At 37.9% G+C, this 14,407-nt stretch overlaps 1 protein-coding gene across 2 annotated transcripts in view; it reads left to right on the top strand.

Moving 5' to 3' along the window:
* WDR7 (WD repeat domain 7) overlaps window positions 1-14,407 on the top strand; it is a gene marked incomplete at both ends in the record, with an annotated part of 323,548 nt that overhangs the window by 24,471 nt on the left and 284,670 nt on the right. For both annotated transcript variants that reach the window (XM_080714515.1, XM_080714514.1), the window contains 3 exons: window positions 2,230-2,371; window positions 2,819-3,067; window positions 4,265-4,485. In XM_080714515.1, coding sequence (XP_080570641.1) covers window positions 2,230-2,371; window positions 2,819-3,067; window positions 4,265-4,485 — 612 coding nt within the window. The remainder of the gene's footprint in view (window positions 1-2,229; window positions 2,372-2,818; window positions 3,068-4,264; window positions 4,486-14,407) is intronic.

Below are 14,407 nucleotides of genomic sequence, written 5' to 3'. Positions count from 1 at the left end.
CAGGGCCCTCTACCTCCGGGCTACAGTCCCAACCTATTTTATATTTTATTTGGAAACAGGTCTCACTGAGTGGCTTGGACTGGCTTCGAACCTGTGCGATCCTTCCTGTCTCAGTCTCCCAAGTACTGGGATTACAAGCATGTGCAACCACGCCCTGCTGACAGATATATTTTTAAAAGGGCAAAGATTATATTCAGTGATCCTGACTAGTAATGGTTTATTACTTGAACAGAACATTGTAATATCTCCCCCAAATCATGTGGTCATTTAAATCATTACACATTAGAATTAAAGAAGAAAATATTTTTCTCTATAAAAGTCTATTGGAGCCCGGCGTGGTGGCGCGCGCTTGTAATCCCCGCGCTTGGGAGGCAGAGACAGGAGGATCGCACAGGTTCAAAGCCAGCCTCGCTGGCTTAAGAGACCCTGTCTCCAAATTAAAAAGTATAAAAATAGGTCTGGGAGTGTAACCCGGAGTTAGAAAAGTTTCCAGGAACCCCAGTGCCACCAAAAAAAAAAAAAAAGTCTATTGTATAATAGACTTTTCAAAAATCTTGCTTAATATCCATTTGAAGTTGAAACACAAGAGCACTTAATACTAGATTTTCACTCTGTGTTCTGTGAGCAGTAAGGAAGAAGCTTTGGTTTTGGAATCAAAACCAAATACTGATGTTCTAGGATTTCACAGCTTCATTATTTAGAATGTCATGTCCTATCTCTATATGGAGGGATGGTAACCAGGAAAGAAGTGTTTTATCCATCAATATTTTGAATATAAGAACTTATAGATCTAGTTACAATTAAGATTCTTCGACTTTTACTTTCTTAACTTAAATTCCTATCTACTTATCTCCAACATAGACAATCCCTTTCAGTTAAACTTAAGCAATAGAGATTTGTTTAAAAAATCTTATACAAACAAAACAAAAACTAACATATATATATATATATATATATATATATATATTTTCCTTTAAATAGCAGCTTCATAATATACTTTAAGATCTGTGTGTTATGTGGTATGAGCTTTTCATTGAAATGTGCATACTGATTATTATTATAGCTGCTGTTGCAACTTTTCCTTGTTATGTATGCTGTTTATTAACGAAAATTCTGAATATATAAGTGAAGTTATGTATAATTGGTTATACATTATATTTCTAGTTTCTAGAGACTAGTACCTTCCATGAAAATAAGTCTAAAACAGTAAGTAGATTATTTTTTAGCTGCTAATTGTCAAAATTGAAGTCTACGATTACTTTTGTGTACTTGAGTGTCCCAGTATTTGTGAGTTAACATTCAGAGTTTAATTTTAGGAATCCACCACTATTTAGAATTTACAAGCCGGGCGTGGTGGCGCATGCTTGTAATCCCCGCGCTTGGGAGGCTGAGACAGTAGGATCGCGCAGGTTCGAAGCTAGCCTCAGCTGTTTAGTGAGGCTCTCAGCAACTTAGTGAGACCCTGTTTCCAAATAAAATATAAAATGGGTCTGGGAGTATAGCCCGGAAGTAGAAAGCCTCTGGGTTCCACCCCCAGTACCACCAAAATAAATAAATAAATAAATAAATAAATATAAAAAGAATTTACAAATAAGTCATCTCACTGAAGGCAAAGGATTTTAGGCTGAAAAATAATTTGTTCCTGGTAGTCATAGCTAACATATCAGATTAAGTTCAAATGGATGATGTGACTGTGACCAAGTGAAACTTTATACTATTAGTTGGAAAATGTGCCCAGTAAAAGAACATGGTGTCCTCTAATTACACAAATTTGGTAGTTTAATTTTGTTGCTATTCTTAGTCACTAATTGGGAGTGGTCAAAAAAGGTAGAATTAGTGAGTTTGCGCTCTTTTATTAGTAAAAAATTTTTTTTAGTAGAGTGGAATATCTGCACTAATAATTTAATAACAGGCAATTAGATAAATTGCCTTGTGGCTACCAATCAGTTTTTATAAAACAGAATAAGTAAAATTACTGATTTTAGAGAAAAACTATAAATAAAGGTTTTGTTTCCTTGAATGTGTTGTACTAGATTTAATAGTAGCTGATGTGAATTAATACTATAAATTACACTACAATGCTGCTGAATAGTCATCCTCTTAACACTTCTTGAATTCAAGTACTGAAACAGAGTACCTAACATCTTGATTTGAAAAATGTTAATGTGAAAAATATTTTGCTTAAAAATATGGTTAAAGATATTTGAATAATTTTTTTTTTTTTGACAGTTGCTAGTTTGTCCTCCAGTTACTCGGTTCTTCTACGGATGCAGGGAATATTTCTACAAACTATTAATTCAGGGTGATTCTTCTGGAAGATTAAATATTTGGAACATATCAGACACACCTGATGAACAGGAGCACAGCAAAGGTAACAGTAAATTATATGTAGCAGTCTCTTAATTCTTTTCATTTAGCCTCTTACATTTTATTTTATTTTATTTGTTTATTTATTTTTTTGGTGGTACTGGGGTTCCTTGAAGCCCTTCTGCCTCTGGGCTACACTCCCAGACCTATTTTTATATTTTTATTTTGGAAACAGGGTCTCTTAAGCCAGCGCGGCTGACTTCGAACCTGTGCGATCTTCCTGTCTCCGCCTCCCAAGCGCGGGGATTACAAACGTGCACCACCACGCCCGGCAGCCTCTTCCATTTTAAACACTGAATAGCAAATTCATAAATAATCACATATTATTATCTTCTAAGAATTATATTTGATGAAAGTGATCTTCTTTTGCTATGCTGCTGCGTTAACCAACCTTATATTCATGTTTTTAACTTTTTAACATGCATAACTGTTTTTCTCGAAACCGCTACAGGACTGAAAGTGACCACTTCTATTAGTTTGCAAGAAGCCTTTGATAAACTGAATCCTTGTCCTGCTGGGATAATAGATCAGCTGAGTGTGATTCCCAATAGCAACGAGCCTCTTAAAGTCACCGCAAGCGTGTACATACCCGCACACGGGCGGCTGGTTTGTGGCCGTGAAGATGGAAGCATCATTATTGTTCCTGCCACCCAGACGGCCATAGTACAGCTGCTGCAGGGGGAACACATGCTCCGAAGAGGTACACCCAAGGTCCACCCGTCTCTAGAGTGTTGTGAGGACGCTATAACTTGATACTGAAAACGTCTCTCTTCTTTAACAAGTAGAATCAGTGTAGTTCTCAGTGTGCTAGTGTAGCTGATAGAGTTTAATGTTCAGGTGATAAAATATGAAGTGTCTTATTCTGATACATACCATGCGATGACTGGAAATAAAAAATTTTAATATTATCTCTTTGATACAGTTTTAGTGATGATTATTAATTTCTATACATTACTAAATAACTGTATTACCTATAATACAATCTTCTGGAACAGTGCTGTCTAGTAGAAACCTAATGTAAATATATATGTAGTTTTCTAATAACCATGATAAAATAAAATGAAATTAAGAATAATACTATATTTTATATAACTCAACATAGCAAACCCAACCCAAACTATTCTTTACTTGTAAATAAATATTAAAACTATTAGTTCTTAAAATGTAAAAAACATTTTACATCTAATTCTTTTTTTTTTTTTTGTACTAATTCTTTAAAATCGCAGGACTCTGTTGGGCATGGTGGCACACACTTGTAATCCCAGCGCTTGGGAGGCTGAGACAGGAGGATCGCGCAGGTTCGAAGCCAGCCTCAGCTACTTAGTGATGCTCTCAGCAACTTAGACCCTTTTTCCAAATAAAGTATAAAATAGGTCTGGGTGTATAGTCTGGAGGTAGATAGCCCCTGGGTTCCACCCCCAGTACCATAAAAAAAAAATAGGAAAAAAAAATCTCAGGACTTTGACATGACAGTTATAGCATATCTGAATCCATATCAAATCTATTTCATGGGTTCAGCAAGTCTCATGTAGCTCCAAGCTACTGTACTGGACAGAGATAAAGACAGAATTGAAACAATTTAAACCTTTTTTTTTTTTGGTGGTACTGGCGTTCCTGGAAACCCTTCAACTTTGGGGCTACACTCCCAGACCTATTTTATACTTTTTTATTTGGAAACAGGGTCTCTTATGCCAGCGCGGCTGGCTTCGAACCTGCGCGATCCTCCTGTCTCCGCCTCCCAAATGCGGGGATTACAAGCGTGAGCCGCCACACCCGGCTGAAACCTTTTTCTATGATGAAATCTATTGCTTTTCTAGACCGTTCGTGTTTACTTTGACTTGCTAAAAGTTTTTAAGACTTTCGTCTTCCCATTTTAAACCCCAAACCTCATCCGCAGGTTGGCCACCGCACAGAACGCTCCGTGGTCATCGGAACAGAGTGACATGCTTGCTGTATCCTCATCAGGTCTCAGCTCGCCACGACCAGAGACATCTGATATCTGGAGGCGTGGACTTTTCGGTCATCATTTGGGACATATTTTCTGGAGAAATGAAACATATCTTCTGTGTTCATGGTGGTGAGATTACTCAACTTCTAGTGCCACCTGAAAACTGTAGTGTAAGTTGATTTATATAACACATTATTTTACTATGGCCAAGGTGGGTGATTTTGCCATCAAGCATATATATATATATGGAGTAGAGTAAGGTGATGAGAGAATTAACAAAATTCAATTTTTTTTTCTGTAATGGGGGTGGAATTTAGGGGCACTCTACCTCCGAGCTCCACCCCCAGCCCTATTTTTTATTCTTTATTTTGAAACAGGGTCTCACTGAGTTGCAAGGGGCCTCACTAAGTAGCTGAGGCGGTCCGAGAACTGTCATCCTCCTGTCTCAGCCTCTCATATGCTGGGATTATGTGTGCCACCACGCCTGGCAACAAAACTCAGTTTTTACACTAAAATAATAGCATCGTATAACTTTTCAAAGGCAAAGATAGGATCGTTTACTGTTGCGCACATAGACACAGAAGATGGACACAGTCTTTTTCTCTATTACTGACTTTAATTGGCACGGTGTGTCACTAACTCCTAGTAGCAGTTTAGAATACCATTATTTGGGGGTTTGTCTAAGCAAAAAGACACTGAATGTGTATTTAGGTAAAGACAAAATGCTTATAGGTACTTATTGTTAGAGTTCAGAATTGTGTAGTACTAAAGGGTAATTGAGAACAATTCAGGAAGTTTTTGAAGGGAAGTAGTTACTCTCTCATGTGATATGTTTATATATACCAAGAAATATAAGCTTAGACTTTGGAAAGAAGTGAAGCATGTGTGATAATCTGTAGCAAAGGGCAAGGAATGTCTTAGGCACTGGGAAACAAGGAACTTTGGTTAACTGCTCAAGGAGCTCAAAGGTTTGACTATATGCAAACTTTGTGGGGTGCTGGACTTGTCATTTTGAGATTGCTAATATTAGGTTATTTGCTATTTCTTTTCTTATTTCTTTTTTCTTTTCTTTTTGGTCTGTTGCTAGAGATCAAACCCAGGGCCTTGAGCATACTAAGCAGACATTCACTACTGAGCTACATCCTCAACCTTCTCTTTTCTTCTTAAGATTAAAAAAATATTGAGGGAAGCCGAGTGTGGTGGCGCATGCTTGTAATCCCCGTGCTTGGGAGGCTGAGACAGGAGGATTGCATGGGTTCGAAGCCAGCCTCAGCTGGTTTAAGAGACCCCTGTTTCCAAATAAAATATAAAATAGATCTGGGAGTGTAGCCCGGAGGTAGAAGGCCCCTGGGTTCCATCCCCAGTACCACCAAAAAAAAAAAAAGAGAAAAAAATATATATAGTGAGGGAGAGAGCCCACTTTTGTTGTTGTTGTTGTTGTTATTTGGGTTCCTGAGAAAACAAAATGTATTATATATGCATAAGAAACTAAACCAAAATGAATCATTTATTTGAAATAAGACTTTACTTTGATAGCAAAAATTATATAGTATTAACCTAAAATAAAGTTTGATAACATTTTTACTTATTATTATTGCAAGTTGAATTTATTGTTTCTAAACGAGTGGGCCTTCTATTTTACCATTCAGGTGTGATAGTTCTTAGGCCGTTTTAATCAGATTCATATTTAAAGCAGAACCGGTACATTTTTATTACCTTAGATTTCCACTTCAAATACACATACAGGAGACTTTAGATAAATGTTTTTTTTTTTTTTTTTTTTTTTTTTTTGGTGGTACTGGGGTGGAACCCAGAGGCTTTCTATCTCCGGGCTACACTCCCAGACCTATTTTATACTTTATTTGGAAACAGGGTCTCACTATGTTGCTGAGAGCCTCACTAAGTAGCTGAGGCTGGCTTTGAAGCTGTGTGATCCTCCTGTCTCAGCCTCCCAAGCGCAGGGATTACAAGCGTGTGCCACCACGCCCGGCTAGATAAATGTTTTTAAAAACAGGTTTACTAAAAATGTAATAGCTTGTTAAACTTGTGCTTACATTTGGATTATTTATTAGTGTCTTAAAGTGTTCTAAGTAGATCATGTTACACATAAGTATGAAACACGAAGGGTATTAAAGATTACAAGTGAGAAGCAAGGTCCCTTTCCTGTCAATTCCCTTAACCCTGACTGCAGACTCTCGTGAACTCACCACAGGTTTTCTGTGCATAGCGTTTTCATACTTTGGATCTATACATTTTAGTTCACTCTCATTCTGACAACTAAGCAATGTGTACAACACAGAGTGGTTGGAGATGGGACGTTTTCCAGATTGAATAGCTGAGCCATGTAGCTGGGATGAATGAGCAGAACCTGGACTGGAGGAGAGGGGAGGCCTAAGAGTGGCCCGTTGCCTGGGGAGAGCGATGGGCAAGGGAAGGCCTAGGCTGCGGCTCTGAGGCTGCACATCAAGTCTGTGGAGGGACGGAGAGAGTGGTGCGACCCCTCCCTGCGCTTCCCGGTGAGCTGAGTTTGCCTCGGCTAAGGGGTACTGCTATTTATTCTCCTTTATTGTAAATTCTAGTATAATCTGGACTTTCCAAGATCTAGATTTTTTTTTTTGTACTGCAGGTTGAATCCAGGGGTATTCTACCTGTGAGTGACGTCGCCCTATTTTATTTGCTGAGGCTGTCCTTCAACTCTCAATCATCCTCTCTCAGCCTCCCAAGTACTAGGATCACAGGCATGTGCCACCTGGCCCGGCTGAAAGTTTTTCTTTTTATTTCCACATAGATTACTATTAGAAGAAAACATCCATTTAGGAGAAGAAACTAGACTTTGAAAAGTACACTCAGAGGAAACAATTTTAAGATATCAACAGTGCCTTAAAAGGTTTCCTTACTAAACCAGATAGATATAATTGACAGCAATGAAAATTCAGAAATGAAAAAAGTAACCCAAGTGACCCTATGTAATATTTCCCACTTAAGACATTGTAATAGTACCTTGCACAGAGTTCTCCACACGGTCTCATTTGACGTTCAGTTGCAGTGGGCGGCTGGACTTAGAAGCATAGCTAATGACATGGACATTTGTGTTTAAGAAGCTATGACACTATTTACTTACATTTAAAATAACCATAAATTCATACTGCTTGTTTACTGATACCTGTGTAGGGAACACATGTGTTAAAACTGAACTGAAAAGATAAGTTTAAATCCTGGTTTGTTTGGGGAATGACTATGGAAGAGAACAAAAATGTTTTGTTTGCGTGTGTGTGTGTGTGTGTGTGTGTGTGTTACTGGAGATGGGACCCAGGGGCATTCTACCTATGAGTGACACCCTCAGCCCCTTTTTTTTTTTTTTGGTGGTACTAGGAGTGGAATCCAGAGGCTTTCTACCTCTGGGCTATACTCCCAGACCTATTTTCTATTTTACTTGGAAACAGGGTCTCACTAAGTTGCTGAGAGCCTCACTAAGTAGGTGAGGCTGGCTTTGAACCTGTGCGATCCTCCTGGCTCAGCCTCCCAAGCGCAGGGATTACAAGTGTGCGCCACACGCCCGGCTCCTCAGCCCTTTTTAATTTGTTTTGTTTTGTTTTGAAACAGGGTCTTATTAGGTTGCTAATAGTCTCACTAAGTTGCCGTGACTGGTCTTAAACCTGCAGCCTCCCAAATACTGGGATGACAGGTGTGTGCCACCATGCCTGGCAAAAAATGTGATTTAAGTGTCATATTTTATTTACTTTTAGTAAATATGTATTTCATTTTTATTTTCTTCATATGAATGACTAACTTATCAGAGCTCTTTTTTTTCTGTTCTTAGAACTATTCAGAACAGAGTTACTGGAAAGTATTTTAAGACAAAATATTTACTAACAATGTTATGATTTTCATGTGGGCATTAGGCTAAGTGCATAAATTCATCAGTTAGAAGGATTACTTTTTGTTTATTTTGTCTTAGTACATTTATTATCAGATAATCTACCAAAATATCCAGAAGGGGGCAGCATGGATTTGTGAAAACAGAATGTGGGGCAGATATCTACCCTAAACATTAGTGTTTGCCCCTTCATTTAGTAGCGTTGGGTTCCCAGCTCCTAGATCCAGCTGTGGTGATATGAATGGTACATGGGCCTAAATGTATTCTACTGTGGCTACTGTTCATAGCCAGTAAAAGCAAGTAAGGAATTAGATTTTCTTCTAAATAATTGTGCTTTTATTCTATAAAAGTTCTGAAAGCTTTTGCCTAAAGTGGCTCTTATTTTACCATTTTGAGTCCGGATCTTTGTTATTAATTTAATTTGAATGCTTGCTTTTTTCTTTCTTTCTTTTTTTTTGTGAGGGGGGTGATACTGGGGATGGAACCCAGGTGTCCACAACCCAGCCCTATTTTTTGTTCTTTGCTTTGAAACAGGGTCTCACTAAGTTGCAGAGGGCCTCACTAAGTAGCTGAGGCTGGCTGCAAACCTGTGATCCTCCTGTCTCAGCCTCCCAAGTACTGGGGTTACAAGCATATGCCACCATGCCTGACTTTGATTGCTACATTTCAAAAGCAGTGTCTATAATTATAGCATAGTGGGAGCCAAGCAGAGTAAGTATTGTTAATACACATTAAGGAAAAACAGAAAGCAAAACTGCCATGATTTCCCTATATGATAATTTTTCATAACATGTTTTTCTGACACTTAACTATTTTATATTTTGAGACCATTTTCACTTGTTTTTAAGCACTCCATACCATCTTTCATAATTAATTTTATTAAAAAATTAATGATAGATTTAATTTTTATATTTAAATATTAAATGACAGTATTTTCTATTAAATGAAATTAATAGAAAACACAGTTATTTTATTATTATTATTTTTTGTGGCACTGGGGTTCCTGGAAACCCTTCTACCTTAGGGCTATCGTCCCAGACCTACTTTATATTTTTATTTGGAAACAGGGTCTCTTAAGCCAGCGAGGCTGGCTTCGAACCTGTGCGATCCTCCTGTCTCCGCCTCCCAAGTGTGGGGATTACAAGCGTGTGCCACCACTCCCGGTGAAAGTATAGTTATATTTAAAAAGATAAAAAGATGACCTGGTCATCTTTCTATCTCAGTAACTAAATTACAACATACTTCTAAGCGATATTTTTTATCTGTTTAATTTTATTATACTTTTTAGACTATTGTTTTTTTTTAAAAAATGTTTTCTTCTTATCAAAGGTGAGGTGATAAGCCAGGCTTCTTCTTGAGCCTGGCGTGGTGGTGCACACTCGTAATCCCAGTGCTTGGGAGACTGAGACAGGAGGATCATGCAGGTTCGAAGCCAGCCTCAGCTACTTAAGTGAGGTTCTCATCAACTTAGTGAGATTCTGTTTCAAAATAAAAGATAAAATAGGTCTGGGAGTGTAACCTGGAAGTAGAAAGCCCCTGGATTCCACCCTCAATACCAAAAAAAAAAAAAAAAAAAAAAGAGTTGAGGATAAGAATAATATTGCTAAATGTTTTTGTACTGCCAGACTGGTTGGCGTCTTTGGATAATTTTGAAATTGATGTGAAAAAGAGAAATCTATTTTTAAAGGCATTTGAGCAGATATTGCCAAATTGCCTTTAACAGATCAGAAATAGAGCCAGGTGTGGTGGTGCACACCCATAATCCCAATCCTTGGGAGGCTGAAACAGAAAGATCACAGATTTGAGGCCACCCTCAGCAATTTAGCTAGACATCAGCAACTTAATGAGATCCTATTTCAAAATAAAAGAAATAAAATAAAATAGAGCTTGGGGTGTAGCTTAGAGGTAGAATGACCCTGAGTCCAATCTCAGTATCCAAACCCAAATAAAACAGATTAGAAGTAGATTTGTGGACTTCCGGGAAGATGGCGACTGAGAAAAGCGGGGCTTAAGAGCCCCGCTAACAACCAATCTCCATTACCACAAAATCAGCGCCTTTAATAGCCAGAAAACACCATCACCAGAGAAACAAATCACCAGGCTCCAGAGAGAAAGTGGACTGAGAAGAGAGCTCAGAGCCACAGAGGAGATACACCGGCCTCACGCCCGAGGACGCGGCAGCAGCGCCATACTGCCGGCGGCAGCTGCGAATTCACCGGATGGCTACAGCAAGCCAAGGTGAGCCGTTGCGGAACAGCCAGGCGGGATTTCTTGGCGAAGGAACATCTAAAGCTCCCAGTGGCTGAGCTCAGCACATGCTGCAGGGATTCAGAGTGGAAATCAAAACCAAGAAGAAATACGCCAGCCTCACGGCCGAGGGCGTGGCAGCGGCGCCATATTGCCACCGGCGGCAGCAGCAGCGAATTCACCAAGTCCAGTACGGCTACATCTGCGTACTCAAGAACAGTGAGTCAAATTGCAGGCCACAGAGGAGAAATCCCAGTATTGTACTCCCTGGGACTTGACCCAGTGGGGGAGTGGCGGTGGCAGAGATATCACACCATAGGAGAACGTGCAACCTGGCACCCCCCATAGTCTAAAGCAGCCTCTATCGACTCCCTGGGTCAGAGACTCTGTGATACAACCCAGTAAAGGAGTAGTGGGGTCTGAGATACTACAGACTCGAGATCCAGAGCACCTTAAATGAAGCCGTAGTGACCCAGGGAAGAACCCAGAGAAGGCACAAACTTCCGAAATCATGGGAAAGAGGAATAACACTGGAGCAATGAATGCCCACAACACCACAACATCAGAACCCGATAAAACAGAACATCAGAGATTTCTAGAAGATCAAATCAGGAAAATAACTGTAGAAATAATAGAGGTGCTTCGAAAAGAACTCAGAGAGAGCCAAAAAGAGATAAAGGATGCAATTAATGAAGTAAAGGCCTCAATTTAAAGCACTAACAACCGATCAGACCACATGGCGAACAGAATCTCGCTCTTAGAAGATGATCATTCCAAAAATGAACGCATAGTTTCTAATCTAGAAAAAAATATCCAACAGCAGGAATCTGACATTGAAGAAATATGGGCCCATTTTAAGAGAGCTAACCTAAGAATAATTGGAATAGAGGAGGGAAAAGAAAGTGAAACCAAAGGGATCAACAATCTTTTCAAGGAAGTAATAGCAGAAAATTTTCCAAACATAGAGCAAGAGGTTGATACACAGGTCCAGGAAACTTATAGAACTCCCTTTAGACAGGATCGGAGAAGAGGATCCCCACGCCACAAAATTGTCAAAATGACCAATGTGGAAGCCAAGCAGAGAATCTTAAAGGCAACAAAAACAAAGGGCCAAGTGACATTCAGAGGCAAACCAATTAGAATCACTCCAGACTTCCCAAACCAAGTCATGAGAGCCAGAAGGGCTTGGAGTAACATATTCCAAACTCTGAAAGAAAACAACTTCCAGCCAAAAATTTCCTACCCAGCAAAACTTTCTATCAAATTAGATGGAGAAATAAGAAGCTTCCATGACAAACAGAAACTGAAGGAATTTATGTCTTCAAAACCAGCGCTAGAGAAAATACTCAAAGAGATTAACTACAAAGAAGAAATAGGTAACACTCACCAGAACCAGAGAAACAAGATTTTCCATCCAACAGTCAACTAAGATTGGTTATCTGTGGAGATTCATTATTTATGTTAGTCTTTTACCTATCTCTAAGTTGTATTGTTTGCCTTTATTGTTGTTAATTTTTAGGATTTCTAGTTGAAATATTAATATACCTTCAGATATAGCATTTGGAAATATTTTATCCCATTCTATTAGTAACTGTTAACTCTGTTTACATTGTCTTTGGATATACAATATATATTTTTTTTATTTTTTAGGGAGTTTGTATACTCTTCTGTTGCCTGTGCCATTGAAATCATATCCAAGAAATCACTGCCAATTTCAATGTTGTGAGGTTTTATGACCCAGATTTTCTCCTAAAAGTTTATAGTCTTAAGATTTATATTTAGGTCTTTTATCTATTTTGAGTTAATATTTGTATATGGGATTAGGTAAGGGTCCAATTTTATTCTTTTCCATGTAATTATTATTTTTCAACAATATTTAGTTAAAAAATTATTATTTCTACCACCAAATGTTCATGGAAACCTTGTCAAAAATAACTTGACAATATAGGGAAGAGTTTAGCTCTAGGCTTGTATTTAACTCCAATGGTTTATATATCTGCCTTTAGAACAGTACTACACTGTTTCAATTATTGTAGCTTTATATGGTTTGAAATCAGAAAATATATATCTTCTAGCTTTGTTCTTTTTCAAGATCGTTGTGCGTATCTAAAGTCCATATTCCATATTAGGATAGATTTTTTTTTCTGAAAAATAAATATATAAATATATGATAGTTTCACCAAAAAAAAGAAAAAGAAAAAAAATATCCTCTGGTAAGAAAGAAAGTAAAAAGAAATATTGAAATGTTATCTTTAAGTCATCAAAAGCTTGGTATCAGACAAATGAAACTGTTATGTGAGATTATCATTTTTAATTTTGGATAAATTGCTATAATACTAGATGTCAACCACTAAGCCAAGCATGGGAGGGAGGGATGGGGAGAGAATGGGGTGGGGATCGGGTGGGGGCTGACTGGGCGATGTGTGCATGTATGTCTACAAAAGTTTGTATCCCACTATGATGTATGAATACAGTGCACCAATAAAAAATTAAAAAAAAAAAGAAGTAGATTTGTACAGTAGCCATTGTATTTGAGTAATTCCCCACCATCTTATGTATAATCCCTTAAGCTTTGCTCATTTTCTAGGGTTCTAGGTAGCTATATATAGAATATGTAAGGGTGTAGCTCTTATTCTTATGTAGAAAGCATTAAAGTATTAAGATACCAATGCTTGTGATTCAGATTGGTTTATATCTTTTTCATTTCATGTTTTACAATTTTAAAACTACTATTGTAACACAGGCTTGTAATCCCAATACTTGGGAGGCTGAGACAGGAAAATTGCAGGTTGGCTGTCAGCCTCAATTACTTAGGCCCTCCGCAGTTTAGTGAGACTGTTTCAAAATAAAGAATAAAAATAAGGTTGTGGGTGAAGCTCAGAGGTAGAATGCCCCTGAATTCTACCCTCAGTACCACACACACACACACACACACACACACACACACACACACACAAAACACTACAATTATATACTAATGTGTTCAAGATAAAATAATAAGATAATAAGCCAGTTGTAGTGGTGCATGCCTGTAGGCTGAGACAGGAGGATTGCAATATAGCAAGACTCTCAACAATCTAGCAAGCCTCTTGCTAGATTGAAAAACAAATTTCCTTGCTAGAAGGAAAAACAAATAATTTTTTCCTTCTATGTATATTATCTGTATATTAAAATTTTATGATTCAGGCCGTCTCTTATTCAGGAAGCTAAAAAAAATAAAATCAGTACTGTACCAAGGAACTGTCAGTGAAAGTCCCTTTTACAGTAATGAGAAAGATCTTTATTTTGGCTCTGCTGATATTATACCAAACATTTAAGAAATTTAGAAATCCCTGTGTTTTGGAAAGTTTCTTGTAGATTATAAATCATATCCTTGGAAGTAAAGAAGATTCCATTGAGCATGAAATTTATTTTAATAACAGAAGCAATGGTGCTAATCATTGTGAATGAACTATTGGCTTAAATTGATGCTTTATTTGAGGATGAATAGAAAATATAACACAAATTAGAAACTAATTTTTCTTGAGAACTTGATTTTAAGGCAATTTCAACAGGTTTTTTCCTTGTTCCCTTCCTTTCTTCCTTTTTTTTAAAAATTTTTGTACTGGGGATGGAACATAGGGGTATTCTACCTCTGAGCTACACCCCCTGTCCTGTGAAAAAGAGAATATCTATTTTTAAAGGCATTTGAGCAGATATTTCCAAATTGCCTTTAACCTTTATTTGGAAATCAGGTTTCACTAAACTGTGGCAGGCCCCTTTAAGTTGCTGAGGCAGGCCATGACACTTCCATCCTCCTGTCTCAGCCTCCCAAGTACTGGGATTACAGGTATGTGCACACTGTGTCTGGTTATAATTTCTTTTAAAATGGTAAAAAGTTGTCAGCATCGAAGAATTACTTTTTAAGCTTCCCATTCAACGAGGCTAAACACACTTTGATTAGGATGAAGGACTTAATAGAGGGTAAA

Source organism: Muscardinus avellanarius (genome assembly GCF_963383645.1).
Source record: "Muscardinus avellanarius genome assembly, chromosome: 17".
Classification (NCBI taxonomy): Eukaryota; Metazoa; Chordata; class Mammalia; order Rodentia; family Gliridae; genus Muscardinus; species Muscardinus avellanarius.
The sequence above is the reverse complement of the archived record's forward strand: the minus strand, read 5'-3'. Positions and strand labels throughout refer to the sequence as shown.